At 38.8% G+C, this 25,142-nt stretch overlaps 1 protein-coding gene and 1 long non-coding RNA gene across 2 annotated transcripts in view; one reads left to right on the plus strand and one right to left on the minus strand.

Moving 5' to 3' along the window:
- LOC124595734 (juvenile hormone esterase-like) overlaps window positions 1–8,093 on the plus strand; it is a 130,739-nt gene extending 122,646 nt beyond the window's left edge. Inside the window, exon 10 of the mRNA XM_047134609.1 lies at window positions 7,623–8,093. Within this exon, the coding sequence (XP_046990565.1) occupies window positions 7,623–7,791 (169 nt within the window). The 3' untranslated portion in view covers window positions 7,792–8,093. The remainder of the gene's footprint in view (window positions 1–7,622) is intronic.
- Window positions 2,708–25,142, minus strand: part of LOC124595735 — a 34,199-nt gene continuing 11,764 nt past the window's right edge. The window contains exon 3 of the long non-coding RNA XR_006978235.1: window positions 2,708–3,256. This is a non-coding gene — a long non-coding RNA (uncharacterized LOC124595735). The remainder of the gene's footprint in view (window positions 3,257–25,142) is intronic.

Here is a 25,142-nt window from a genome sequence, read left to right on the forward strand (position 1 = left end):
TTTGGGACTGGATGAAGCGTCGTCTCACGCGGTCTGCACGTCCAGCACGAACGCTGGTCCAACTGAGGCGCCAGGTGGAAATGGCATGGCAAGCCGTTCCACAGGACTACATCCAGCATCTCTACGATCGTCTCCATGGGAGAATAGCAGCCTGCATTGCTGCGAAAGGTGGATATACACTGTACTAGTGCCGACATTGTGCATGCTCTGTTGCCTGTGTCTATGTGCCTGTGGTTCTGTCAGTGTGATCATGTGATGTATCTGACCCCAGGAATGTGTCAATAAAGTTTCCCCTTCCTGGGACAATGAATTCACGGTGTTCTTATTTCAATTTCCAGCAGTGTATTTCAAGGGCTGTTACAGATATATGGCTGTAGTCACATTCAAACAACTGGTTACCACCCAGCAAGCAGCATGTTAGTTGATTTTGCCACTCTCTGAAGGCTGCGTTGATGGTGCATGGCTCTAAGTCAATCAAAGTTTTGGTTATGACATTGTTGAGCCTTCTATCAACGGTGAAGGAAGATTTAGGGTGTTCACGAGCAGAGTTGGTGTTTTGTGAGCAAGTATGTCTACCTGCTGATCTACTGACCAGCAAACCTTCAATCCTACCATCTGAGGAACACATGTCCAATTTTGATAGGTGATTAAAAGAGAGAATATCATGGATCAACATGCATCCTCCATAACATCATGGCAACAAAGCAGTTTTCATACACAAGGATCTGGCCACATCAGTGCATGTGTGGCTATGGGATGATACTGTACGTCCCCCTATCCACCAACAACATACAGATCTGTTCTGAGTGCTGCGCCAGTTGTTGAACGACTACATGATGGAAAGCATAAAATGGTCTCCATAGAGCAGGTAAAACCCAATCACCTCAATGCACAGGACAATGGGGCTTTGAGTGGGCTGCTTCAAACAATGGCTTTCAGAGACCACACAGACCTCAGGCTACAGACCACACCATACCACCTACAGTCCCTCCACCTATTGCTTCAGCTGGAAGAACTGTTCATCACCAGTACCCTGATATACCTTGGGTGCCAAATTTCAAAAAGAGGGGCCAATATAGTGGCAAGTGATATCAATCAGTGAACAGAGACAACAGTAATATTTTTATGCATGTAATTCTTTGTGCCACTGTTCTGGTGCTCACTCTCAATATGTTTTGATGCTAATTCACCATGGTTGTAGTTTGTGCTTTGATGTAAATATGTTAAATTATTTTGTAATTGTGGAGCTTATTCTTTCTTGCCATCAGTTCTATCCACTTAAGGTAGATAGATAAAAGTTGATGCAGCAAAAACTTTACATGGCAAGGTCTCAATGAACTCACTACTAACTTTTCTTCAGGTTACACATTTTATAGTAATTCAGTTGCTAACTTTTATCTAAATTATTTGTATTAATAAGTCATTCAGAACTGCTAGATGATGGCACACACCTGACTAATTATACTTTAAAAAGTATCTTGCTCCAAAATTTTCTGATTTAAGTTTTTCACTTGACAGTAAACTAATACCAGTGTTGCAAAGAAACCTGCTTGTACTTAAATACATGAGAATAATTTCTACTACATCAGTGTACTGAAACACTATCTTGTAACAATGACTGATGGCAGACAGAAAACATACCACTGGGAGCAAGGCAGCATGTGAACCAGGGTTCAGATTATGCACAAGAGAGACCTCATCCTCACAAGAGACAGGATCTGAGTGACCTACTCCTTCTTTCTGATCTTCTCCGACCTATTCTGCTTTTCTCCTTGAAGATGGAACTAACAGTTCCAAAAGTTATGATAGTTGTTTCTATTTGTTTACGTGTCTGTTAGTACAATCAAGAATTTCCCCTACTGAAAGAAAGTACTGGGCAATCATTATTTGTAGGCTTTTATAATATCACTGCCTTCCTCTTAACCTAATTTTCTCTGCATTTCCCCATTCAGTAATAAAGGTATGTAACAAGTTGTAATGTTACAAGGGATTGAAAAAGGTGTAGATTATTCCCCTTTTCCATTTCCATTCACAGATAGTGCACAGGAAAAATAGTTCTTGACAAACCTTTGCATGAGCTCTAATTTTTTTCTGAATCTTTCGTTGTGGTCAGTTTGCCAGATGTATGATGAAGGAAGTAGTATGTTGTCTGACACTTCTTAGAACATATACTCTTGTAATTGTAACAGTAAGCACATTTGTGTCTCTAGTGTAGCATCTGCCACTGGAGTTTGATGAGCATCTCATAACTTTCCTGTGCTTACTTAAGAAACCAGTGATGAAATGCACTAATGTCCTTTGGGTCTTTCCCATCATCTTTATTAATTATATCTGGCAATGGTTCAATTATTTCAGTGAATCTCAGCCTTGCATTTGTTGTTCCTATGACTAGTTTTATGTGGTCACTCCATTTTATCATACTAGATGACAACTCACACACATTTTGTGATTTTCACTGTTTTCAGTAATTAATAGCCAAACAAGCAATCAAAGTCTTTCTACCTATTTTTGTGCAATGCATTACATTTACATATGTAGAATTTTTGAGTCTGGCTTTCATTCCAAGCAAATAAGCAAAAAATTGAACATAACTAAGGATAAGGAGTAGATAACTCCTGCAATTAAAGTATCATGTGGTAGGAACAGAAAGCTCTATATAATTCAGAGAACACATAATTGCCAAAATTTGAATTTCCATTACCACCAATATTGTTGAACCCTGTGTTCTGTCATTAAAAAAACCAAACTCGTGCACTATGTCTGATACCGAGCACCGCGATTTTTTAATCCCTGCCAGACGGCATGGAACTCTATGACCACTAGAGGTCGCTGCAGCAGTTGCGCCGTAAGCTGTGGCTGCATGCACTCCTGGGCCCAAATCTAACGTGAGGGCGCCACTATGGAGCACATGGTCTCAGCGGCCAATAGTGACATACCCTGCCATGTATTTAGGCAGCTGCAGCTCACTCAGTGAGGCAGTCTGGTACTCATGTTGATTCAGTTGATATCTTGCTTACAGGCATCTTGTTTACATTGTGTGTGCTTACTTCCTGTTTTACAAGCAGGCATTGTTTTGATTTCATGAGGTTGTCTCTTGTGACCCTGTTGCTTAATACTTTGTTGTTGATCTTGGTGTCTTGCTCGGTTGTCTGTCATTGTGCTTATCCTTCCATTCCCGTTCATCCGTCTTGTTTGTTCACGGGCTCCTCCTGTCGGTCTTGCTGTGTTTTCATTAGCAGCAACCCCAAAACATTTCCTGTCATGGTTACAACACTACAATTAATTTCGTTTTAGAAACTCTAAGAACAAGACACAAACAAATGGGAATATTGTTAAACAAGAACAAACAAAACTAGTTATTCAAGTGGAATTGAGCCTCCAGCAAATAGCTTTGGCAGAAATGGTAAATATTGAGCTACTAAAACTAGATAAACAGTAGCTATATAGTTAAACTGAAGAGCTGGCAGCTTTCTTCAAAGTTCATCTTTCTCTCTGATTTATTTGATTGAATTTAGATGTCATAAGTGTGAAAGGCAAATCTAAGTTTCTAGAAGTTTCTAGCATTTGTAGACTTAGAGAAAGCTTTTGACAATGTTGGCTGGACTACTCTCTCTCAAATTCTGAAGGTGGCAGGAAGCAAATACAGGGAGTGAAGGGCTATTTACAATTTGTACAGAAACCAGATGGCAGTTATAAGAGTTGAGGGACATGAAAGGGAAGCTGTGGTTGGGAAGGAAGTGAGACCAGGGTTGTGGCCTATCCCTGATGTTAATCAAACTACATACTCAACAAGCAGTAAAGGAAACGAAAGAAAAATTTGAAGTAGGAATTAAAAGCCATGGAGAAATAATAAAAACTTTGAGGTTTGCTAATGACATTGTAATTTTGTCAGAGACAGCAAAGGACCTGGAAAAGCTGTTAAACAGAATGGCAGTGTCTTGAAAGTTTGATATAAGATGAAAATCAACAAAAGCAAAATGAGGATAATGGAATGTAGTTGAATTAAATTGGGTGATGCAGAGGGAATTAGATTAGGAAATGAGACATTTAAAGTAGTAGATGAGTTTTGCTATTTGTGGAGCAAAATAACCGATGATGGTCAAGGTAAAGAGGATATAAAAAGTAGTCTGGCAATGGTGAGGAAAGCATTTCTGATGGAGAGAAATTTGTTAACATTGAGTATAGATTTAAGTGTCAGGATGTCTTTTCCAAAAGAATTTGTATGGAGTGTACCCATGTATGTATGTGAAACATGAACAATAAATAGTTTAGACAAGAAGAGAATAGAAGCTTTTGAAATGGGTACTACGAAAGAATGCTGAAGATTAGATGGGCAGATCACATAACTAATAAGGAGGTAATGAAGAGAATTGGGGAGAAGAGGAATTTGTGGCACAACTTGACTAGAAGATGAGATCAGTTGGTGGGACATGTTCTGAGGCATCAAGGGATCACCAATTTAGTATTGGAGGGCAGCATGGAGGGTAAAAACTGTAGATGGACATCAAGAGATGAATACACTAAGCAGATTCAGAAGGATGTAGGTTGCCGTAGGTACTTGGAGATGAAGAAGCTTGCACAGGATAGAGTAGCACGGAGAGCTGCATTAAACCAGTGTCTGGACTGAGCACCACAACAATGAGTGTGAACAGCACTTAATAGAATAGTGTTAGTTTATTGTCAATGCAGTATTCAGATTAAAGTTATATGATACCTTTGTCTTGTGTTAATACATACCATGACTCATTCTCAGGCTCTCCTTCTTCATAGGGTCTATGGAACATTATAAATGAATGAATGAGTGAGTGAGTCAATGACCAGTCCAAGTACCACGCAACAATTTTTTGCAGGTCTTTCTGCTTCTCACTACATTTTTCTTGCATTGCAACTTTCCCATATTCAAGGTCAAATCATACCTGCCATACAACATTTCCTTGAGATACCCCACAAATTTACTTTACACATGCCAGTCACACTGCTGTGCTGTTTCAGCTGTGTAGCCATTTTCAAGTGAGTACATTTGTCTAGTCATATATTGTTAAAAATGTATCATGTTGGCCAGACTTCAACTATCACAGTTGTATGTGGTATGCTACATCACTGTTGTTCTGGAAAACTTTTTGTGTCATGTATTTAGTTTTAATGTTCAGACAATCCACAACATTTTTAACTGTTTGACTAGTTGTCATCTTGAAAATACCTATACACATGAAACTGGCTAGTAAAAGTTGTCACAAAATTAAAGGCTATTTTAAGCCAACTTACAGCCAGTATGGCAGATTGATATCATTTAGAAAATTTGTTTTGGCTGTGAATCCAAGTGCAGCTAAGAGAATTTACAGTGCTCATCTTTCTTCATAGGTGTTCAACTAATATTTATTTAACTGTTGAGGATTTTTGCATCTGTGTTCATTATAAAGTTCATTATGAGTTATAATTTTGCCACATTAATTCATTTATCTTGTACCAGTGTAAGCCAAAATGACTCATGATTTGTCATTTAGATCTTTTCTCACTACATATGTTTAGAAAAAAAATGGTGAATATTGTTAGTTGAATTGTTCTATTATTAGCTTCCAAGAATTTAGGGTAAATGTATAAGATACTATAGAAAATATCTGGATAACATATAAACTACTAATCAAATAGGCAACTGATGCCAGTGAGATTATACTTCTGTAATTTACTAAAGCTGTCACCCCCAATGACACCTCTCCCAACTACTCACACATGAGGGTGCGCTGAAAAGTAATGCCTCTGTATTTTTAATTCTATTCTCAGTATCAGTTGAGGTATTGCATGTCACACATATTTCTTGGTCAACTTTCCCACATCACTGATGCTAGTGGCAACCTTCTGCCACCAGAGGGCTCCAAACTGTAACATGTAACATGGTGTGGTGTAACATAACTGTGTCAATGCATGAGAAATGGCATGCTGTAAGTTTATAACTGCAGAAAACTTGCCTCAAATTGAAATACATTGAAGAATGAAAGCTTGTATGGTGATCATTGTGTCAAAATTAGTAATGTGTGATGTTAGGTTATTTGTGCTTACAATGGAGATGGTGGGGCTAACCTCAATGTGTGTGACAGAGCTTGGAGTTTATGATGGTGTACAGTGACCAACGAGACTCTTTGGATTTGGATTGATGAAGTCATCAGAGAGACAGCTTACTGTAAAGTGTGGCATATCACAAGAGCATGTACAGGCCATCATTGTAGAACTGTGATACAGAAAACTGTGTGCATGGTGGGTGCTTTGTGTTGTGGGTTGGCAGGAGAGCCAACACCATGATATTAGAGGAAGCTGAAAGGCACGCGTTTTAGCTCACACAGGCTGGCGTGAGGTCTGGAATAGGTCAAGGAAATTAGAACTTAGAAAAACGGACGTAGCTGGTGGAATACTTAACTTTAATCCATTAATGATGAGTGTCGCTCTTGACTGTACATGATTCAGTATCAATAGTAACTGGTAATGGCACCTTGCTAGGTTGTAGCAAATGACATAGCTGAAAGATATGCTAACTATCATCTCAGCAATTGAGAGCGTATTTTGTCAGTGAACCATCGCTAGCAAAGTTGGTTGTACAACTGGGGCGAGTGCTAGGAAGTGTCTCTAGACCTGCCGTGTGGCGGCGCTCGGTCTGCAATCACTGATAGTGGCGACACGCGAGTCCGACGTATACTAACGGACCGCGGCTGATTTAAAGGCTACCACCTAGCAAGTGTGGTGTCTGGCGGTGACACCACACTTTGTATGCTCACTCTTGACATGGAACACAGGAGACTGCACATGTCAACTATTTCTTTTGCATTGTGCTTATGAGGGTGATGGATTATTTAACAACATTGTGACGTGATGAAAACTGGCTTCATAGTTTTGACCCTGAAAACAGGAAAGCATCAGCTGAGCTCTGCTACAATTGATCACTGATCCCAGACAACTTCACAACCATGCCATCAGCAGGCAAAGTCATACTCAGTGTTCTGGAATGTTAAAGTGTGATGCATTTGGAATTTGTGCCTAAGGGCATCACCATAAGCTCTGCAAGGTGGTCCAAGACCCCCAGAAAACTGAAACCACAAATTCAAATAGTTCATCCACACATGTAGCACCCTCTCCTTGAGCATGACAATCAAGGCCACACAAAGTACTGTGACATCTGCAACAATCTGACACCTTGAGTTCACTGTCATCAGTCATTCTTCATACAATCCCAACTTGGCCCAGTCCCATTTTCATCTGTTTCCAAAACTAAAAGAACACCTTTGAGGACTTCACTTTGGTAGTGATGAAATGGTGAATGCAGAGGTGAGGTTGTGACTCCATCAACAGAGTCAGACATTCTACAGTGGCAGTATTAACAAACCAGTTTTTCATTGGGAGGAATGCCTTCATTGCCACGGTGACTATGTTGAGAAATAAAGTTGTAGACATGAAGAATAAAGATGTAGAATGTTAATAATGTTTATTTTATTCAAAAAGCTTTAAGTGTTTTCATATAAAAAATTTGAAGGCTTCACTTTTCAGCACAACTTTGTATTTTATTAATTGGATCACCCTGAATGTATAAAATACTTCATTTGTACATCCTTATTGTAAAAATTATTCTGTGGCAGGAACCCAACTCCTGAGGACGACCCACTGCTGACTGCTAAATGGCCTTTATTTAATGCAAATAATCCAGAATACCTCAACATCAGCCATACAGGATTGGAAGTAGGAAGCAACTTGTTGCAAGAACGTATGTCATTTTGGGAAGATCTCTACAACAAGCTGAATTTGTGATAATATATGCTTATGACTGATATGGTAATGAAATAACTCTGTAAGAACACAAGACTGTAATATTTACTAAACAATGTAAAGACATTAGTTGACCAACAAAAAAGCCTGAGGAATGTAAGATGATTTGGGATCAGGTGAATGACTCACAATCTGACCACTTATTTATGTAAGAAGAGTCATATAAAATGACTCTTAACAGCAGTTTAAATATGTATATTTCTTACATACTTTGTTATGTGCAAACATATTACTAATATATGAAAGTTTATATGTGAGGAAATAAAAAAAGTAACTGCCTCTGATTTCTTATAGCAGAATAGATTATGAAAATTCCACATTAAAAAAAAAAACAAGAAAAGACAAAATTTTATTCTAGAAATGCTTTATTGTGTGTTGTAATTAACAGAGTTGTCAGACGTATTTTACTGGGTGAAGTATGAATTGACCTCTTTCTGATCGTGAAACAGTATGTCTTTTCACCATTTTGTCTTTTACTTCATCTTTATATCTCAATTTAAAAAAAATCTTCATTTTCCCAAAGATATGAATATCAGGAGGCACTAAGACTAGTTTGAATTGTGAAAGAGGAACACATTTCCAAAACTGTGAAGGTCAAGTTTACCATGACAGTTATTATGACTGTGAATCAACACAGTCAGTATAACTTCTGGGATTAAAGTGCCTTATGCTAGTAAGAGGGAGTTCACATGTTTACATAGTTCTGAAAACAAGCAGTAGTAAAAATTTGGAACTCCATTACTACAGAACTGTTGAATCACCCACTCTGTCATTAAAGAAGCAAAACTCATGTACTCTGCTGAAAACACCTCTAAGAATAATGCAAAAAGTACTTCGAACATTATTAAACAAGAAAGAAACAAAGCTAGTCATCCAAATAAAATGTAGCTGCCACAAAAAAGCTCTGCCAGAAGCAGTGACACTTTCAAGTCATTTGCAACCAAATTCAGTGATCATTCCTCCCAGTGACTACAAATACTACACCAAGCAATAAACAACTAAGTACTGGTGCATTCGATTTACTCATGGAGACACTGAATGCACCACCAACAGACACTAGTTTCAAAAATACAAACACTTAGGAGATAGCAAAATTTATCAGATCCATAAAAAGCATTAATTCTGATGGTTATAATGGTTTTTATAGCAGAATATTAAAATCTTGTGCTGACTTGATAGGATTTTCCTTAAACTACCTTTGTAATTAGTCAAAACTTAACAATGCTGTAGTAACACCCATACACAAAACTGGAGGTAAATAAATCATTTTCAAGTACAAACTTTTGTCACTCCTTCAAATCTTTGCAAAAGTATTTGATAAATTGGTCCACGATAGAATATTGCCTCACAAAAAAGAGCAGAACTTGTTAACCACCTCTCAGTTAGGATTTTGTAAAAAGATTGTCAACACAGGAAAAAGTACAGAACACAACAGTGGTAACAGGGCTAACAATAAAAAATATCCTGTTGGTGTATTCTGTGACCTTGCAACATAAAATCTTATGGTTTTAACATCATCCTTTTTGCATGGCTGGGACCTTACCTTGAGAACAGAAAGCACAGGGTTTCATTAATAGACTATATCTCAGGCATGAAAACTACATCAGAATAGAGGAACAAAACATGTGGAGTGCCATAAGGATCAGTACACTACTGTTTCTAGCATATATAAATAATCTTTGATTGACTTTAAAGAGTATTTCAAAAGCTGTAATGTTTGCTGATGACACAAGAATACTAATCAAGAGTCTAAACTCAATGCTAACAGAGACAGCTCAGATGAAAGCTGAACAGGTCTAGAGATGTAATAAATAATCATTAATTACGTGTATATGCAGACTGAAGTGATGAATGAAAGCTGATACCAAGGCCAGGACTGGATTCCAGGTTTGTTGTTTACTAGGCAGATGTGCTAACTGCTACACCAACGAGGCACAAAGGCTTTGCACAAATGCATAGACTACCCTAGCTTGCCTCCCTTGCAGTCAAAATTCTCATTCATGCCTCAAGCCACTTGGTATTTCCCCTAAACTTGAACAGCATTGCAGAGGCTTACCAACTGTTTTGGAATAGTACTTCAGCCTTGAATGAAACATGGGACCCTGCTTGAAATTCAGACGTAGGTGCTTCAATAAAATGAAACTATACAATTCCAGAGAACTTTTCAAGCATTATTTGGAAAGTATTCATAAGTTGCAGGTTACACATTAAAAAGGGGGCAGGTTAAGCATAGTTCTGCCTCCACTGAGCACCTTAAATCCAGTGGTCACCATCCTTCTACACTCAGAAACTTAAGGCTTTTGCATCTTGCTCCCAAAGGTAGGAGACTCTGCTTCAAGAACTCAAAATCATTAAACATTCACATGCTAAGAAAAATATGTTACTCAATGATTAGTTATAAAGCAAGAATATGTTTCCTATGATGGCTTGTTTCCCATTTTCAAACAATTTACTAGTTATTAGCTTCTTCTTACCAGGGAATTGGTTGCCTGTCATGTGTGTGCAGTCGTATTTTATCTTTTTAGCACTGTTACCTTTTAGACATATATTTGTAGTCTAATCTGTGTTTTATTGCTCTATGCATTCTACTTCATTATTCTATTCCACTGTTATTTAGCATAAGGGTTTCCTATGTCTCTGTGCATAGCTTTCAATCTGGCATGTCCTGTGTTGTGTATACTCCCATATGCGCTATTATGTTTTATTTATTTCTTAGTTTATGCATTATTATTTGAATTTTACACCACTATCGCACTGTAAACCCAATGGGAGCTCCTCAAAGTGACTGTCATTGCTGCTAACCCATATGTTGCATGAGCTCCCATGATTCATATATATGCACTACATGAATACAGGCGGGCCTCCTGGGCCCTTGTATCATACAACTGTTTACAGTCTGTGCACGAGATCCTGTTCTGCACTGCTATGCCTGTCATTGCCTCCGTGAGGTAATACACATTTTTTGGTTTCCCCTCGCTCTCTACTAATGCCTGATCCCAGTGATTTTATTTCATTAATTTTTAATATATTTTTTTCCCCAATAGGTCGCCTATTAGTAAATTACATGCAATATCATGCCTTCTTAATGGATGCTTTTTGGCAGAAAATTTATGATCTTTTAATGCGCGTTACATTATTATTCAGTCAGTTTCTTAAGCTTATTTTGCTTTTATAGCCAAACTTGGAGTAAGGAGAGCCATCATGAAGCATTCAGTGAACCCAAATGTTATATTCTGTCTACCAACTTGACAGAAAATTCTAAGAAATTTTCCTCTTATGTTAAATCAGTAAATGGATAGAAACCATCTGTCCAGACACTCTGTGACCATAATGGCCCTTAAACAGAGGACAGCACAGGAAATGTTGAAATACTATCCACCTTTTAACAAAGCTTTTTCACAGAGGAAGATGACACTTAGTTAAATTGTTGCATGATAACAAAATAGCTGATACTGAAATAAGTGACCATGGGATTATAAAGCAATTGAAATCGCACTACAGAGAGAAGGTCACTGGACCTGATGGGATACCAATGTCGTTCTACATACAGTATATGGAATAACTTGCCCCCTCTTCTAGCAGCTATGTACCATAGGTCTCTGGAGGAGCCGGGTGATTGGAAAAAAGCAGAGGTCATTCCTGTTTTCAAGAAAGGTCATCAACACTATAGGCTTATATCTTTGACATTGGTGAGCTGTAGAAATTTGGAACATATTTTTTTCTCACATATTATAACATATCTGGAGACCAAAAATCTCCTCTGTAGGAATCAAAATGTTGTCTGAAAACAATAATAGTGTAAAACCCAGTTCACTTTTTTGTCCAGGAGATCCAGAAGGTGGTAGATACCAGCACACAGATTCTATGTTCCTTGATTTCTGTAAGGCATTTTATACAGTTCTGCATGGACACCTAATGAACTAAATATTAGTGTATGGGATATTAGGCCAACATTTTGATTAGTTTGAAGAGTTTCTAGCAAACAGAACTTAGCATGCTATTCTGAAGGGAGAGAAGTCATCAAATGTAAAAGTGGCTTCAGGCATACACAAGGGAGTGTTATAAGTCCTTTAATTTGCATAATATATATAAATGGCATTGTAGACAACATCAGAAGTTCCATGAGGCTTTTTTCAGATGTTACCATTGTATACAGAGAAGTCACAATGCTAGAAATTGTTACAAAATGCACAGGATCAACACATGGTGTAGGGAGTGGTAATTGGTCCTCAACATAAGCAGATATAATGTATTGAGTATACACAGACAGAAAGAACTGTTAATGTATGATTACGGGATTACAGAACAACGATTGGAAGCAGATGCTTCCATAAAATATCTAGAAGTATACATACAGAGTAACTTAAAATGGAATGACCACACAAAATTAATCACAGGTAAGGCAGATGCCCAACTGACATTCAGTGGAAGAATATTCAGAAAATGTAGTCCGTTAACAAAGGAGGTACACGAGGTCCTGCTCTGCATTGCTATGCCTGTCATTGCCTTCATGAGGTAATTCACATTTTTCGGTTTCACCTCACTATCTACTAAAACTTAAGGCTTTTGCATCTTGCTCCCAAAGGTAGGAGACTCTGCTTGAAGAGCTCAAAATCATTAAACATTCACATGCTAAGAAAAATATGTTACTCAATGATTAGTTATAAAGCAAGAATATGTTTCCTATGATGGCTTGTTTCCCATTTACAAACAATTTACTAGTTATTAGCTTCTTCTTACCAGGGAATTGGTTGCCTGTCATGTGTGTGCAGTCGTATTTTATCTTTTTAGCACTGTTACCTTTTAGACATATATTTGTAGTCTAATCTGTGTTATATTGCTCTATGCATTCTACTTCATTATTCTATTCCACTGTTATTTAGCATAAGGGTTTTCTATGTCTCTGTGCATAGCTTTCAATCTGGCATGTCCTGTGTTGTGTATACTCCCATATGCGCTATTATGTTTTATTTATTTCTTAGTTTATACATTATTATTTGAATTTTACACCACTATCGCACTGTAAACCCAATGGGAGCTCCTCAAAGTGACTGTCATTGGTGCTAACCCATATGTTGCATGAGCTCCCATGATTCATATATATGCACTACATGAATACAGGCGGGCCTCCTGGGCCCTTGTAGCATACAACTGTTTACAGTCTGTGCACGAGATCCTGTTCTGCACTGCTATGCCTGTCATTGCCTCCGTGAGGTAATACACATTTTTTGGTTTCCCCTTGCTCTCTACTAATGCCTGATCCCTGTGATTTTATTTCATTAATTTTTAATATATATTATATATTTCTTCCTTATAGGTTGTGGTATTGTGCCTTCTTAGTGGATGCTGATCAGTATAGGATCCAAACCAAATGGGTTATGTGACTTACTAAGCATCGGAAATGTCCCCAAGATCAGGTATACGAGAATATCATACATGTGAAACCAACCAGTGTGTAACATGTGGGGTGTATCAAAAAGAATCATCCAATTTGACACATCTATATTTCTGAAACTAATAAACATATACAATTAATTCTGGTTTTTGATTAACAGAAATCTCAATAGGTTTTTTTCATGCCTTTTCATAGGTGTTCAATATGCCCCCCCCCCCCCCCCCCCTTGAGATGCATGGCATATGTCAATGCAGTATTCAACTTGCTCCCACACTGCAGTGAGCATGTCTTGAGGTACAGCTTCCACAACTGCTGTTATGTGATGTCTCACTTAATTTGTTGTTGTTGGTATTGGTTGCACATAAACAGCCTTTTATAAACCCCTTCAAGAAATAATCACATACAGTCTGGTCCGGTGACCTTGGAGGCTAACAATGTTATGCTGAGTCATTTGCGGTATTGCAGTGCCTGTGTTATTCTGACTATGATGCAAAATTCCTTTAGACATGCAATCATGTCGTAGGTGCATGGTTGACAACGGATGGAAGTTTGGGTCTGCACAGATAGCCAAATGGCAAGGCGACCACTCGTGATAAGCGGGGCATCTGGCTCCGGCAAAAATTTTCATTGTCATCATTCCATTCTGCAGGTGATGGTAGTCATTATTTGCAATTGCGAATTAATTTGATCTGAATCATTTGGGCCAGTGTGACCAATCCATCATTCAGTAATCCATTTAATTTAAAAATTTCCACACTTACAGATTCCAGTTACAATGTTACTGGGCACTACACATTGAAGTTTGAATAGTTTGGCTCAAGCTCCCATGAGCTATGGCACAAAAATATATATATTTGTTACACTCAACATAATTAAGTGGCCCAGAGATGTGGCTGGTCTCAATGTTTGGCTACATTTTTTGTCATAGGGAGCCAGCTCACACCTGTCATATACTCAGTTTTTAAGCTGAAATAAAATATAAAAACAATGCAGGCAGGTATTGTGGTGAAATTTAAAATATTGAGTCACTCACATTGATTTATAATTTGAACAACTAGTTTATTTCTATTTTCCAATATATTCACTAAACACTTAAAATGCAGTCTGAGGTGTTTTACGTAAGGATGGCCTTTAATAACTGATGCTGCAACATTTCACTATAAAATTTATATGGCATGATCACGGTACTTGACAGTCTGTTCACAGTTCACAAAATACACTGTTATCTGCTGTCCTAAACCACTATAATGCACTCAGCTTGATCATTTTTGAACATCGCTACATACATACTTGTCCCCGAATGTGGCTACCAAACCGCTACTCCCCCTAAATGCACAGCACGTCTGGCTCTTAACATCACTCAAAACCAACTCCCCTGTCATCAAAGATGGCTGCCCTATTCACCCTTGAAACAACTGCCTAACTCAAAACACTGTTTGACAAAAATTATGAATATTCTCAAACTAAACCCAAAAACATATATGACACATTGAAAAATATGGAAATTTACTGGACAATAACAATTTAAAGTCCAATTTTTGTATCTGCCACTGTTTTTTCACAAATAATGTTCTTGTTGCATGATTTTGCTTTTCCTGGATTTTTTATACTAAAAGTAAATAAACAAATAAAAATACATAGTTACTCATCTTCCTCTTTAAACTTTAGAATGCTGCCACTAGTTTCAACTCTTTCAATTTATTTATTACCAAAAACACAGTTTCCCTCAGTTGAATCCCATATTTTGACCTCTCATTCAAAAATGGTACACACTACGCTAAATCGGTTATGATTGCTCAATGCGGCTCTACTAGCTGCATCCATAGACACTTTGTTTATATTAATCAGCCAAAGCATTGCCAAGATATTAACTTTTGAACTTTCATAAATTTACAATTTTTAAGACAATGATAACTTTTAAACTGTTACATATTTCTGTGGCGCGTCTAGATAATTTATATATTTTTCTGTCCAAGAGTGCCAACTCACACCTCCATGTCACTCTCAGTTTTGTTTTTATCAATTTTTCTATGGCATATAAATTTCTCGAAGCCCACAAACATGGCCATAAGCGCCACTGCCAAGTGTCTGCTTGGGTTTTTCCATGGTGGCATTAACATTAGCTATTCACAACAGCCCTGTAGCAACTGCCAGCCACTTGCTCTGCGGCAGGAAACTGCCACTCTAATCTCTCCCCACAACTTGTACGCTCTCAATTATCCCCACTTGCTACTCCATAAATGCAGTGAATGGAGTTGCAAGTAGTACCAAATCCAGTCTGCACCCTCAGAAATGAAATAATACACAGAAATAAATTCTACATTTGATAGAAGAAAAATCGAACTGAACAAGTCCCTATATCATCTTATGCGGCAGCACTTCCTACCCTAACTTAACTAAACTTATGCTAAATACATTTATTCATCAGCATTTCCATGATGCTGATATGACTGGCCAATGATCATAAGTAACAATACATAAACGAATGGAAGGTGGACCATGAATTTTTCTTAAAGTCCTGTAAATATTGTCCTTTTTCTTTTTCTTCAATCTTTTTATTTCGATCCACTATATTTCTCAGTAGAAATTACACAGCACATACAGTAAGCACTACTCCTTTTGTTGTCTTCTGTGGTGTGCCTCTGACCTGCATCAGTATTGCAACTCAGACTTCGAACACTGTTTCTCAAGTTCTCCTGACAGTCAGCTAACCCGATTCTACCAGAAACAAACAAAATTCACCCAAAAAATTTCCTGTCAACAAAGGTGTCTGCATACCAAGAACTGGTCAGATGTAAACCCACCCTCTCTACTACCCAGAATTGACATTGTTAAAGCCAAATTTCAGGGTGAAACCTGACACAAACATACAGATGGTAGTGTTACCAAGAAATACATTCTGGCTACAGACTTTTCTTTGATCGCAAGAATTTGTTCCATTCAAGAACAGAAATGGCCCAAATCATTGCAACTGTAAAACATTGAAACAAGGTTAAGAAAATATGTGACCAGAATAGTAGTCAAAAATTTATTATACGATGGGTTCCATGGTATATTCCAGCAACAACTCTGTCTCTACTTTTAACCCGAACAATAATCTAACTGCTGCTCAGTGACCAATGATAATTACAGCACTGCAAAATGAATAAAATTAAATATATAAAATACCCCTTGGCACAACATAATCCACAAATCAGCCTATATTCCCCTGAAACTAAGTATTCCTAGACAGATAAACAAAAATAACAACAAATTATACATCCCTCCAAATCTAAAATTTCTTCAATGAATACAAGAACATATTATATGAACACTATTCAATTCCATATTATCATCAGTCAGTCCCATGCTGAACTATCTCCACCCCTCACACACCAAAAGAATTTGGTGTGTGACCAAGTCACAATCACCACTCGGAAAAATTTAATCAATATTAATATCGTTATAAACAATACAAAAAATTCCACTCAATGTCCCACTCTCACATTCACAACCTATCATGTATATTTAAGTGCTGTACACTATAACTGTTGTAACCTGTATCACTGGTCATTATGAGAGAATTAACTGTGCCAACTAGCTGTTCCACAACTCCAAATACCACTATACATAAAAACCAGTAGGCCATCCAGAAAAATCTTAAAACTAAATATGTCTGTAAATAGTACACAGCAAGGAGTCCCTTGCAAAAATAAATAAATAAAAAATACTCAGCTAATGCACACATGATAAATTATCCTCAACATATAAGCACCATTTAGTAAATGTATGTTGTTACTATTAAAAAAAGAAGGATTCAACCCCAATACAGTGGCTGTTTGTACAGTTGCGGCTCAGTTACATTCCTGAGTCCCAATGGTTTATGTGACATAAGGTGCTCCAACCTGTAAGCATTTGGGTGAGGGCAGCTTACCACAACAAATGGGCCATGGTACAATTCAAAAAGCTTTTTGATCTCACCAACTAAATCCTTTGCCTGTTCCTTTGTCTTTACTAATACTAGGTCACCCACTTTGTACTTTGCAGGCTTGTATCTTAAATCATGCCTATGTTTTCTGTGTAAGGCACCTTTTGCCAGTTGTCCAGTAATTAGCTTCTGTCTCTCTTGTTCAGATGCATGTGTTTATGTGAAAGGTGGTGGCAACTGTGCAAACAGTGAGACGGGGATGTCTTCTCCTCATGTTGTAGCACTGCATTGTCTCCTGGGTAATGTACTATTGCAACAGTAACCCAACCATTGCCATGGTCATAGTCTGCTGCATTGTCGATAGTAAAATTAAACACAGCCCCCATAAAAACAGAAGGGCCATGTAAACACACTTTTCCATTGACAGGTTAAGCTACTAACTCAACATCATATACTACTTTATAAACAGTGAGATGGGGACGTCTTCTCCTCATGTTGTAGCGCCGTATTGTACATGCTGCTGCTCATGCTGCTGCCCAACGACAGGAGTCATTTCCTCTTTTGTACCGCTTATATAGAAACAGCAGGCACTGGAAGCGCTTATCACTGGGCGGTGCCCGGAAGACTTGATTTTAGTGCTCTGACAGTCTTGTTAAAACTAGCAACGGCCAGAGGTGCAGCAATAGGCAACCAGTGCGGAAAAGCCGCTGGCTGAGCGTGCAGCGGCTAACTCCTGTTCAAGGTCACTCGGTAATGCCCAAGTGCAGAGCATGCAGTACTACTTCAATTTAGTGTTTTTTTTTTTTTGTTTTTTTTTTTTTTTTTTTTTTTTATGATGGGAAAAAGGAATAGGAGGGGAACTTTATTCAATTTCTGTAGTAGTGTGTCAGGTCTCCAACAAGTTTAATCTTTGCACAGTTGCCACCACCTTTCACATAAACACATGCTGACCCCCTTCCAGAAATCTAGCGATGACTCCTTGTACATAAAGACATCGCTGTAGAAGCCATGTAACAATGGTACATTACCCAGGAGACAAGATTTCTTCAGTTGGAGGACTGGAGTCTTTTAATGAGAGGAACATCATCGCCTTTTGCACTTTCCAAGTTGCTGAATTTTATGACAGAACAAAGGCAAGGCAATGTTACATGGCTTCTACAGCAATGTCTTTATGTACAAGGAGTCATCGCAAGATTTCTGAAAGGGATTCAGCATGTGTTTATGTGAAAGGTGGTGGCAACTGTGCAAAGATTAAACTTGTTGGAGACCTGACACACTACTCCAGAAATTGAATAAAGTTCCCCTCCTATTCCTTTTTCCCATCATTTTTTTTTTAAGAAAAAAGACACTAAATTGAAGTAGCGCCGCGTGCTCTGCACTTGGGTGTTGCCACGTGACCTTGAACGGGACTTAGCCGCTGTGCTCTCAGCCAGCGGCTCTTCCACACGGGTTGCCTATCGCTGTGCCTCCGGCCATCTCTAGTTTTAACAAGATGGCCAGAGCACTAAAACCAAGTCTTCCGGGTGCCGCCCAGTGATTAGCGCTTCCACTGTGCGCTGTTTCCATATAAGCAGTGCAGGAGAGGAAACGGCTCCACATAGATGTGCCTGGTGGAAATGTCACTGCCTCAGCTATCAGGTTGGCTGCCTTTTTATTCCACATTACTTCATAAGGTGTGAATCCAGTGACACTGCATTTCACACTGTTAATGATGTCCTCAAACTAGGCCACGTATTCTGCCCCGCTGGTTTGTCTGTGGCTAAAACTAAAGATTAAACTAATTTTAATAAGCCTTGTGAATTTACAAAAATGTTCAAATGTGTGTGAAATCTTATGGGACTTAACTGCGAAAGTCATCAGTCCCTAAGCTTACACACTACTTAACCTAAATTATCCTAAGGACAAACACACACACACATGCCCGAGAGAGGACTCAAACCTCCGCCGGGACCAGCCGCGCAGTCCATGACTGCAGCACTTAGACCGCTCAGCTAATCCCGTGCGGCATGAACTTACAGTAAACGTAAATAAACATTTTTCAATGGTTGTGAACAGATAATATATTTAATGCAAAACAAAATATATTTACAATTTAACGATAATTTGGTTTGAACAATAATATTTACAATAACTATTTAACGTTGAACAAATTAAGAAACAACGCAGTAAATGACCAAGACACTGATCATAATATAAAAATTTATCCTGCACAATCATCCTAGCTCATGCATGTATATCACAGCTGGATTTCCTGTTGGGTGGTAAACTGAGGTCCTTATATGTTTCACACCTCTCTGCTCCTTGAACTTCTCCCATGCCTTGGAGGTGAACTGGGACCCGTTGTCAGAGAGCACTGCTTTCGGCTTCCCAATTTCATTGTAGTAGGACTCCAGTTTTTTAATCAATGTCCTACTCTTGGCCGTTTTCATCCCATACATCTTTACGTGTTTAGAGAATACATCAACTGCCAGCAGACTGTACTTTTGCCCACCCCTACTAGTTGGTAACGGGCTGAACACATCAATTGCTAGGAGCTCTTTAGCGTTTTTCGGCACGATGCTTTGCATCTCCTCTTGACTGGTGATGGTGCTGTGTTTTACTCACTGGCACCTGTCACAAGCACTTAGTTGCTTTCTCACCCAATGGTAAATGTTATTGAACACCACATAGTCTTGCAGTATCCCCTGTATATTTTTGTGCCCCCATAATGCCCACATCTCAGATGCACTTAATTAATTAGTGACAGGACATGTTCCTCAGGCCAGCACAGTCGCCATTGTTCTTTGCTTTCATTCCGTCTGCATAAAAACACCACTTTAAATATCTTGTAAAACCTCTCCATATTCTCATGGCTCTTTGTACCCAGTCTGATGTTAACTATCTTCAAAATTGGATCCATATCCTGTATTCGCCTCATGTCCTTACATGTGCTCCTAATCTATTTTCTTCCTTCCACATCTCTGAAATACATCATCTTGCATTCTGTAGTCTCTTCCTCCTCTCCACTGTTCACCTCACTTCCAATTGGCAAATGTGGTGGTTGGCACAGAAATTTGAAAGATGGAGTGTTCTGTGTAGACTGTAAGTTATGGTTTCATTGGGGCGAATGTAGTGGGGAGGAAACGAGGGTAGAAAATGGGGCTCTTCCATGGCAGTGTAGGTTATGTAGAAAGGACAGAAAAATCGCTGAACAGGAGGCAAAAATTTGTGCCCTTAAGGCTGAATTAGAAAATGCGAACTTGGAATTATGTAGGTTAAGAGAGGGAAAAGAGACTGGGAACTGGGAAAAGGTAGCAAGCAAAGGGCAAAAAGGGAAACACTTGAAAAAACTCCAGAAATTCAGTCAGTAAATCAATTTGGCTTGCTATCTAAGTAGAGGAAGGGCCTCATCCAGATGAATTTGAAAGTAGGGTGAAGCACAATATTAGCTTAAAGAAAAAAGACAGGTCAGGATCAAACTAGAATAGGAAAAGAAGAATTCTGCTGTAAGGGGGTCCACAGTCACACAAGGGGTGATCCCAGGGCTGGAGCAAGCCCAACTGCCGCCCCATGCAAGCTGCTAAATTGCCGTTTTTACAAAACGTTTGTGGAATTTTATTTTAAAAAAATCTGTAGGAAATGTCAGCAACCAATCACAATTTTTGTTTTTACTTTTCAGATCTACCTAGGTTTCGGCCACTGAGTGGCCAGTCTCAAAGCTTTTATTATGTGCTTACATCTAAATCATCATGTTGACGTTCAGCATGGCGGTATAGGTGTAAACATAACTAAAAGCACTGAGAATAGCCACACAGTGCCTGAAATCTATGTAGATATGGGAAATAAAAAGAAAAATTGCGACTGATTGGTGACATTCTCTACGAGTTTGTACAAAACAGTCGCTGGGCAACAGCTCAAAAATGGAGTCAAACCTGACTGAAGAAATCTAGCTAATTTTAATAAGCCTTGTGAATTTATAAAAATGTTCAAATGTGTGTGAAATCTTATGGGACTTAACTGCGAAGGTCATCAGTCCCTAAGCTTACACACTACTTAACCTAAATTATCCTAAGGACAAACACACACACCCAAGCCCGAGAGAGGACTCAAACCTCCGCCGGGACCAGCCGCACAGTCCATGACTGCAGCACTTAGACCGCTCGGCTAATCCCGTGCGGCATGAACTTACAGTAAACGTAAATAAACATTTTTCAATGGTTGTGGACAGATAATGTATTTAATGCAAAACAAAATATATTTACAATTTAAGGATAATTTGGTTTGAACAATAATATTTACAATAACTATTTAACGTTGAACAAAGTAAGAAACAATGCAGTGAATGACAAAGACACTGATCATAATATAAAAATTTAAAAAAAAAAACACTAGACAAATCGAACCTTCCTGGCTTTTGCTTGTGCAAACTCTTTCACACGGTCTGTGTAATTTAAGTCCTCTGCAAGCTCGTGCTCAATTGATATTGTTGCAAGATCATTCAAACGAGTTTGGCTCATCATTGATCGGTGGTATGTCTTTAAAAATTTCAGTTTTGAGAAATTCCTCTCTCCACTCGCAACTATCACTGGGAGTGTTAGGAGACTTCTCAGAGCAATGTTAACATTAGGGCAAAAATTATGTATTCCTATAAACTTCAGAGTCTATTTTGGACCTATTCCAGGTTTCAACAATGTTGAAAACACTTTTAGTTCATACCTCAACTCCAGTGCATCAATGTCACTTGACTCATGATCTTGCAAAATTGCTGTGAGGATTCTACACTTTATGTCCAGGCTGTCAGGAGGTGCGTTTACAGCTCGCCGATGTCGTAGAGAAAATCAAAATAATCACAATGAGATTTCAGTTGATTGAATCTCTGATCCAAAGATTTGTTTACTATATTGAAAAGATAATAGTATAATTCAATCTTGTAACATTTTGTTGGGCCATCTATCGTCTCATCCCTTCCCTCATAGGTAAAGTGTATTGGCACCTTACTTTGTCGCCGGGAAACACTTATCTGTGGTAACGTTAGATCTTCTCGCTCTAATTCTGTAGCCAATTCTTTGGAATCCGTCAAGAAAGACACAAACTTTTCTTCTGTTCTGGAGGTCTCAAAATATGCTTTAGTTTTTTCAAGCAGTTCCACGGCCTCAGAAACATTTATGTCAATGGTCTGGAGGGTCTTACTGACTACACTTATGTGAAATAGAACGTCGTACCAGATTAACAGAAAAGTGAGAAAGGTGTAATTTTTTATTTGATTCGCAAGTGGCATTGCTCCGTGAGCGGTCATGCCATCGACTTCTTCTGATATCTGAACCATCTGAATCTTAAATGCCTCCAATTTGAAACGTCAGGGGAGTAAGTGCATAGGTGTGAATTTCCCATCTAGTATCACTCAGTGGCTTCAGCGACAGGTTAGGCAGATACTTCTTCAAGATATCTTACCGTTGAATGGAGGATGAGAAGTCATACAAGCTTTTCACTGTCGAAAACATGGAAACAGCATATTTAGAAGACATAGTGGCATCGTTTACAACAAGATTCAATGAGTGACTGCTACATGGTACATAAAATGCTCTCTTGTTCATGTCTGAAATTCTTTTCTGGAGATCAGACTTCTTTCCTTTCATGTTTGGCTCCATTGTCGTATCCTTGCCCTCTCATATTACACAATAGGATTTTTTTTATCTTCCAAGAACTTGAGTACGACCTGTGACAAAGTGGAGCTTGAAGAATTGGGCACTGGAAGAAATCCCAGGAAATGCTCCTGAATTCGGACATCGTATACCCCGTGGAGTCTTGTCTCCTGGATGAAACGTACCACAACTGTCATCTGCTCAACTTTTGAAATATTTGGTGTGCAGTCCAAAATTATACTGTAACACTTCGCAGATTTCATCATTAATAGAATGTTATTGGTTATAGATGATCCAATAAGATTAATTATTTCATTCTGTGTTTCTTTTCTAAGATAAAGATGACCCTTGTTCTCACCTTGCTCTGTTCTGTGCAGGTGCGCCATCATCACAGTGTCGAACTTTCCAAATAATTCAACGATTTTCAAGAAGTTTCCATTGTCAGGCTGAAAGAGTGTATCTGTACTTCCTCTCAAAGGCAGACATTGCCGATCCAGCAAAAGAATTATTGCTATTAAGCGCTCAAGAACATTTTTCCAATGTTCGCTGTCAGTATTCAGAAGCCTTTGATGATGGGCGTCGACAGCTGGTGACTTTTTCAGTCTCTCAGAAAGCACGATCCACTTTTTATGCGAATTGAAATGCTTGGTAGACTTCCCTTGACTTTCGAGATACGAAGCAAGGTGCAGCCAGTCGCTTACACCATTCTTTGCAATTTTTACTGTAGATGACGAAAAAAGTTTGCAACAAAAGCAGAACACAGCATCCTTGCTCTTTTGAGTACACCAACCAATATCCGTCTGCTTCTCCTAAATTCTTCAAAGAATAACTGTAGTGCACATGGCTGAAACGCTGATTGTCCGCGTTTTTAGGACATTCTTCAGCTTCCTTAATGTGTTCGGGAGGACCTCTCACGACCAAAGTAGTTCGAATGCAGTCGGTAATAATTTCCGGCCATCTTCCGGGATCTGCATCTATTGTGTCTTTCAGTTTAGGGTCGCCTTCAATTCCTTCTCCGGTGGTGAGCACGTCGGCTGATGTTCCTCAGGTATTTTCCGAATTGGGTCCCCTAATTTCAGTTCTGCCTGATGTTTCAATTTCGGAGCTTTCATCACAGAGCAGGTCTTGAGTCCAGACGAGGTCTGTTGAACATGTTGTGGATGGCCCATCGTCAGCATTGCTACTGTATGCGGTGACCGCAGTGCCGTGTTCGTCAACTTTCTGGTTATGTTGTGAAGATAAAGATGATGCTGCAGTAGCTCCACTAGTTTCTGTACTTTCAGGATCTATTTTTCCATCCTCACCGCTGCTAGGTCGTTCTCTCTTTCGCTTGAAATATCGTTGTAGTGCATCCTTTTGCTTCTTATTGTCATCTTACTTCAGCGCCCGTCTTTTCCTATATTCACTGCCAGACAGTCTTTTTCTACAGTCGGACATGTTTCGATCCAGCCTGTAAAGAACGATTATGTGAAACTAACTGTTGATGTCAGTGTACTAACTTTATTTGCAACACACTTTGCAGACAATTTCCTGATTTTTTCTGCAAGTAAATGGAAAATTATATTACTGTAGGATACACTGTTCAGGAGATGAATTCATAAGAATTGAGCCACGTGAAATTGAATTTCAGGCCGAATTTCACTATAGACGCAGGTGAAACGGTCAAAGAGTGGGGCAGAAGACAATGGAGAGAGAAAGAATGAGATGGAGTAACATAATAATGTAATAAATACACACCCGGGCATCGACGGTTACTAATGCTAGTCGAAATATATTAACTCACTGCACTTCGGTTGTTCATCAAAGAACTGACACTCAACATCTGTCGTAATTTCCATGTCACTTCTTTCGTGTCTGATTATGGAATAAGGGGTAACAAATTAGTCATCGCTGTATCACTTCACTTTTCTTCGCTTTATTTTCATTCCGCCGGCCGAAGTGGCCGAGCGGTTCTAGGTGCTACAGTCTGGAACCGTGCTACCGCTACGGTCACAGGCTCGAATCCTGCCTCGGGCATGGATGTGTGTGATGTCCTTAGGTTAGTTAAGTTTAAGTAGTTCTAAGTTCTAGGGGACTGATGACCTCGGATGTTAAGTCCCATAGTGCTCAGAGCCATTTTTATTTTCATTCTAGCTATTGGGACGACACGTGCTTGTTTGCCGAGTTGCCAATTTTAGAAGTAACAGATAATAAGAAAAATAAATTTTCCTATTCTGCAAACTTGGAGGAGAAAAATTCTAACTTATGAGTAACGTGCATGCGCAATACTAATCATACGTTATATGAAAAGCACTTATCTATTGCATCCCAAGTTGCAAGAAATTTGGACGCACCAATTCTTCTCTTCTTACGAAACGCAATGAAAGTACTTCTGACCAATCTTGACTCTCTCGGCCAACTACCAAAACGA

Source organism: Schistocerca americana, chromosome 2, assembly GCF_021461395.2.
Source record: "Schistocerca americana isolate TAMUIC-IGC-003095 chromosome 2, iqSchAmer2.1, whole genome shotgun sequence".
NCBI lineage: Eukaryota > Metazoa > Arthropoda > Insecta > Orthoptera > Acrididae > Schistocerca > Schistocerca americana.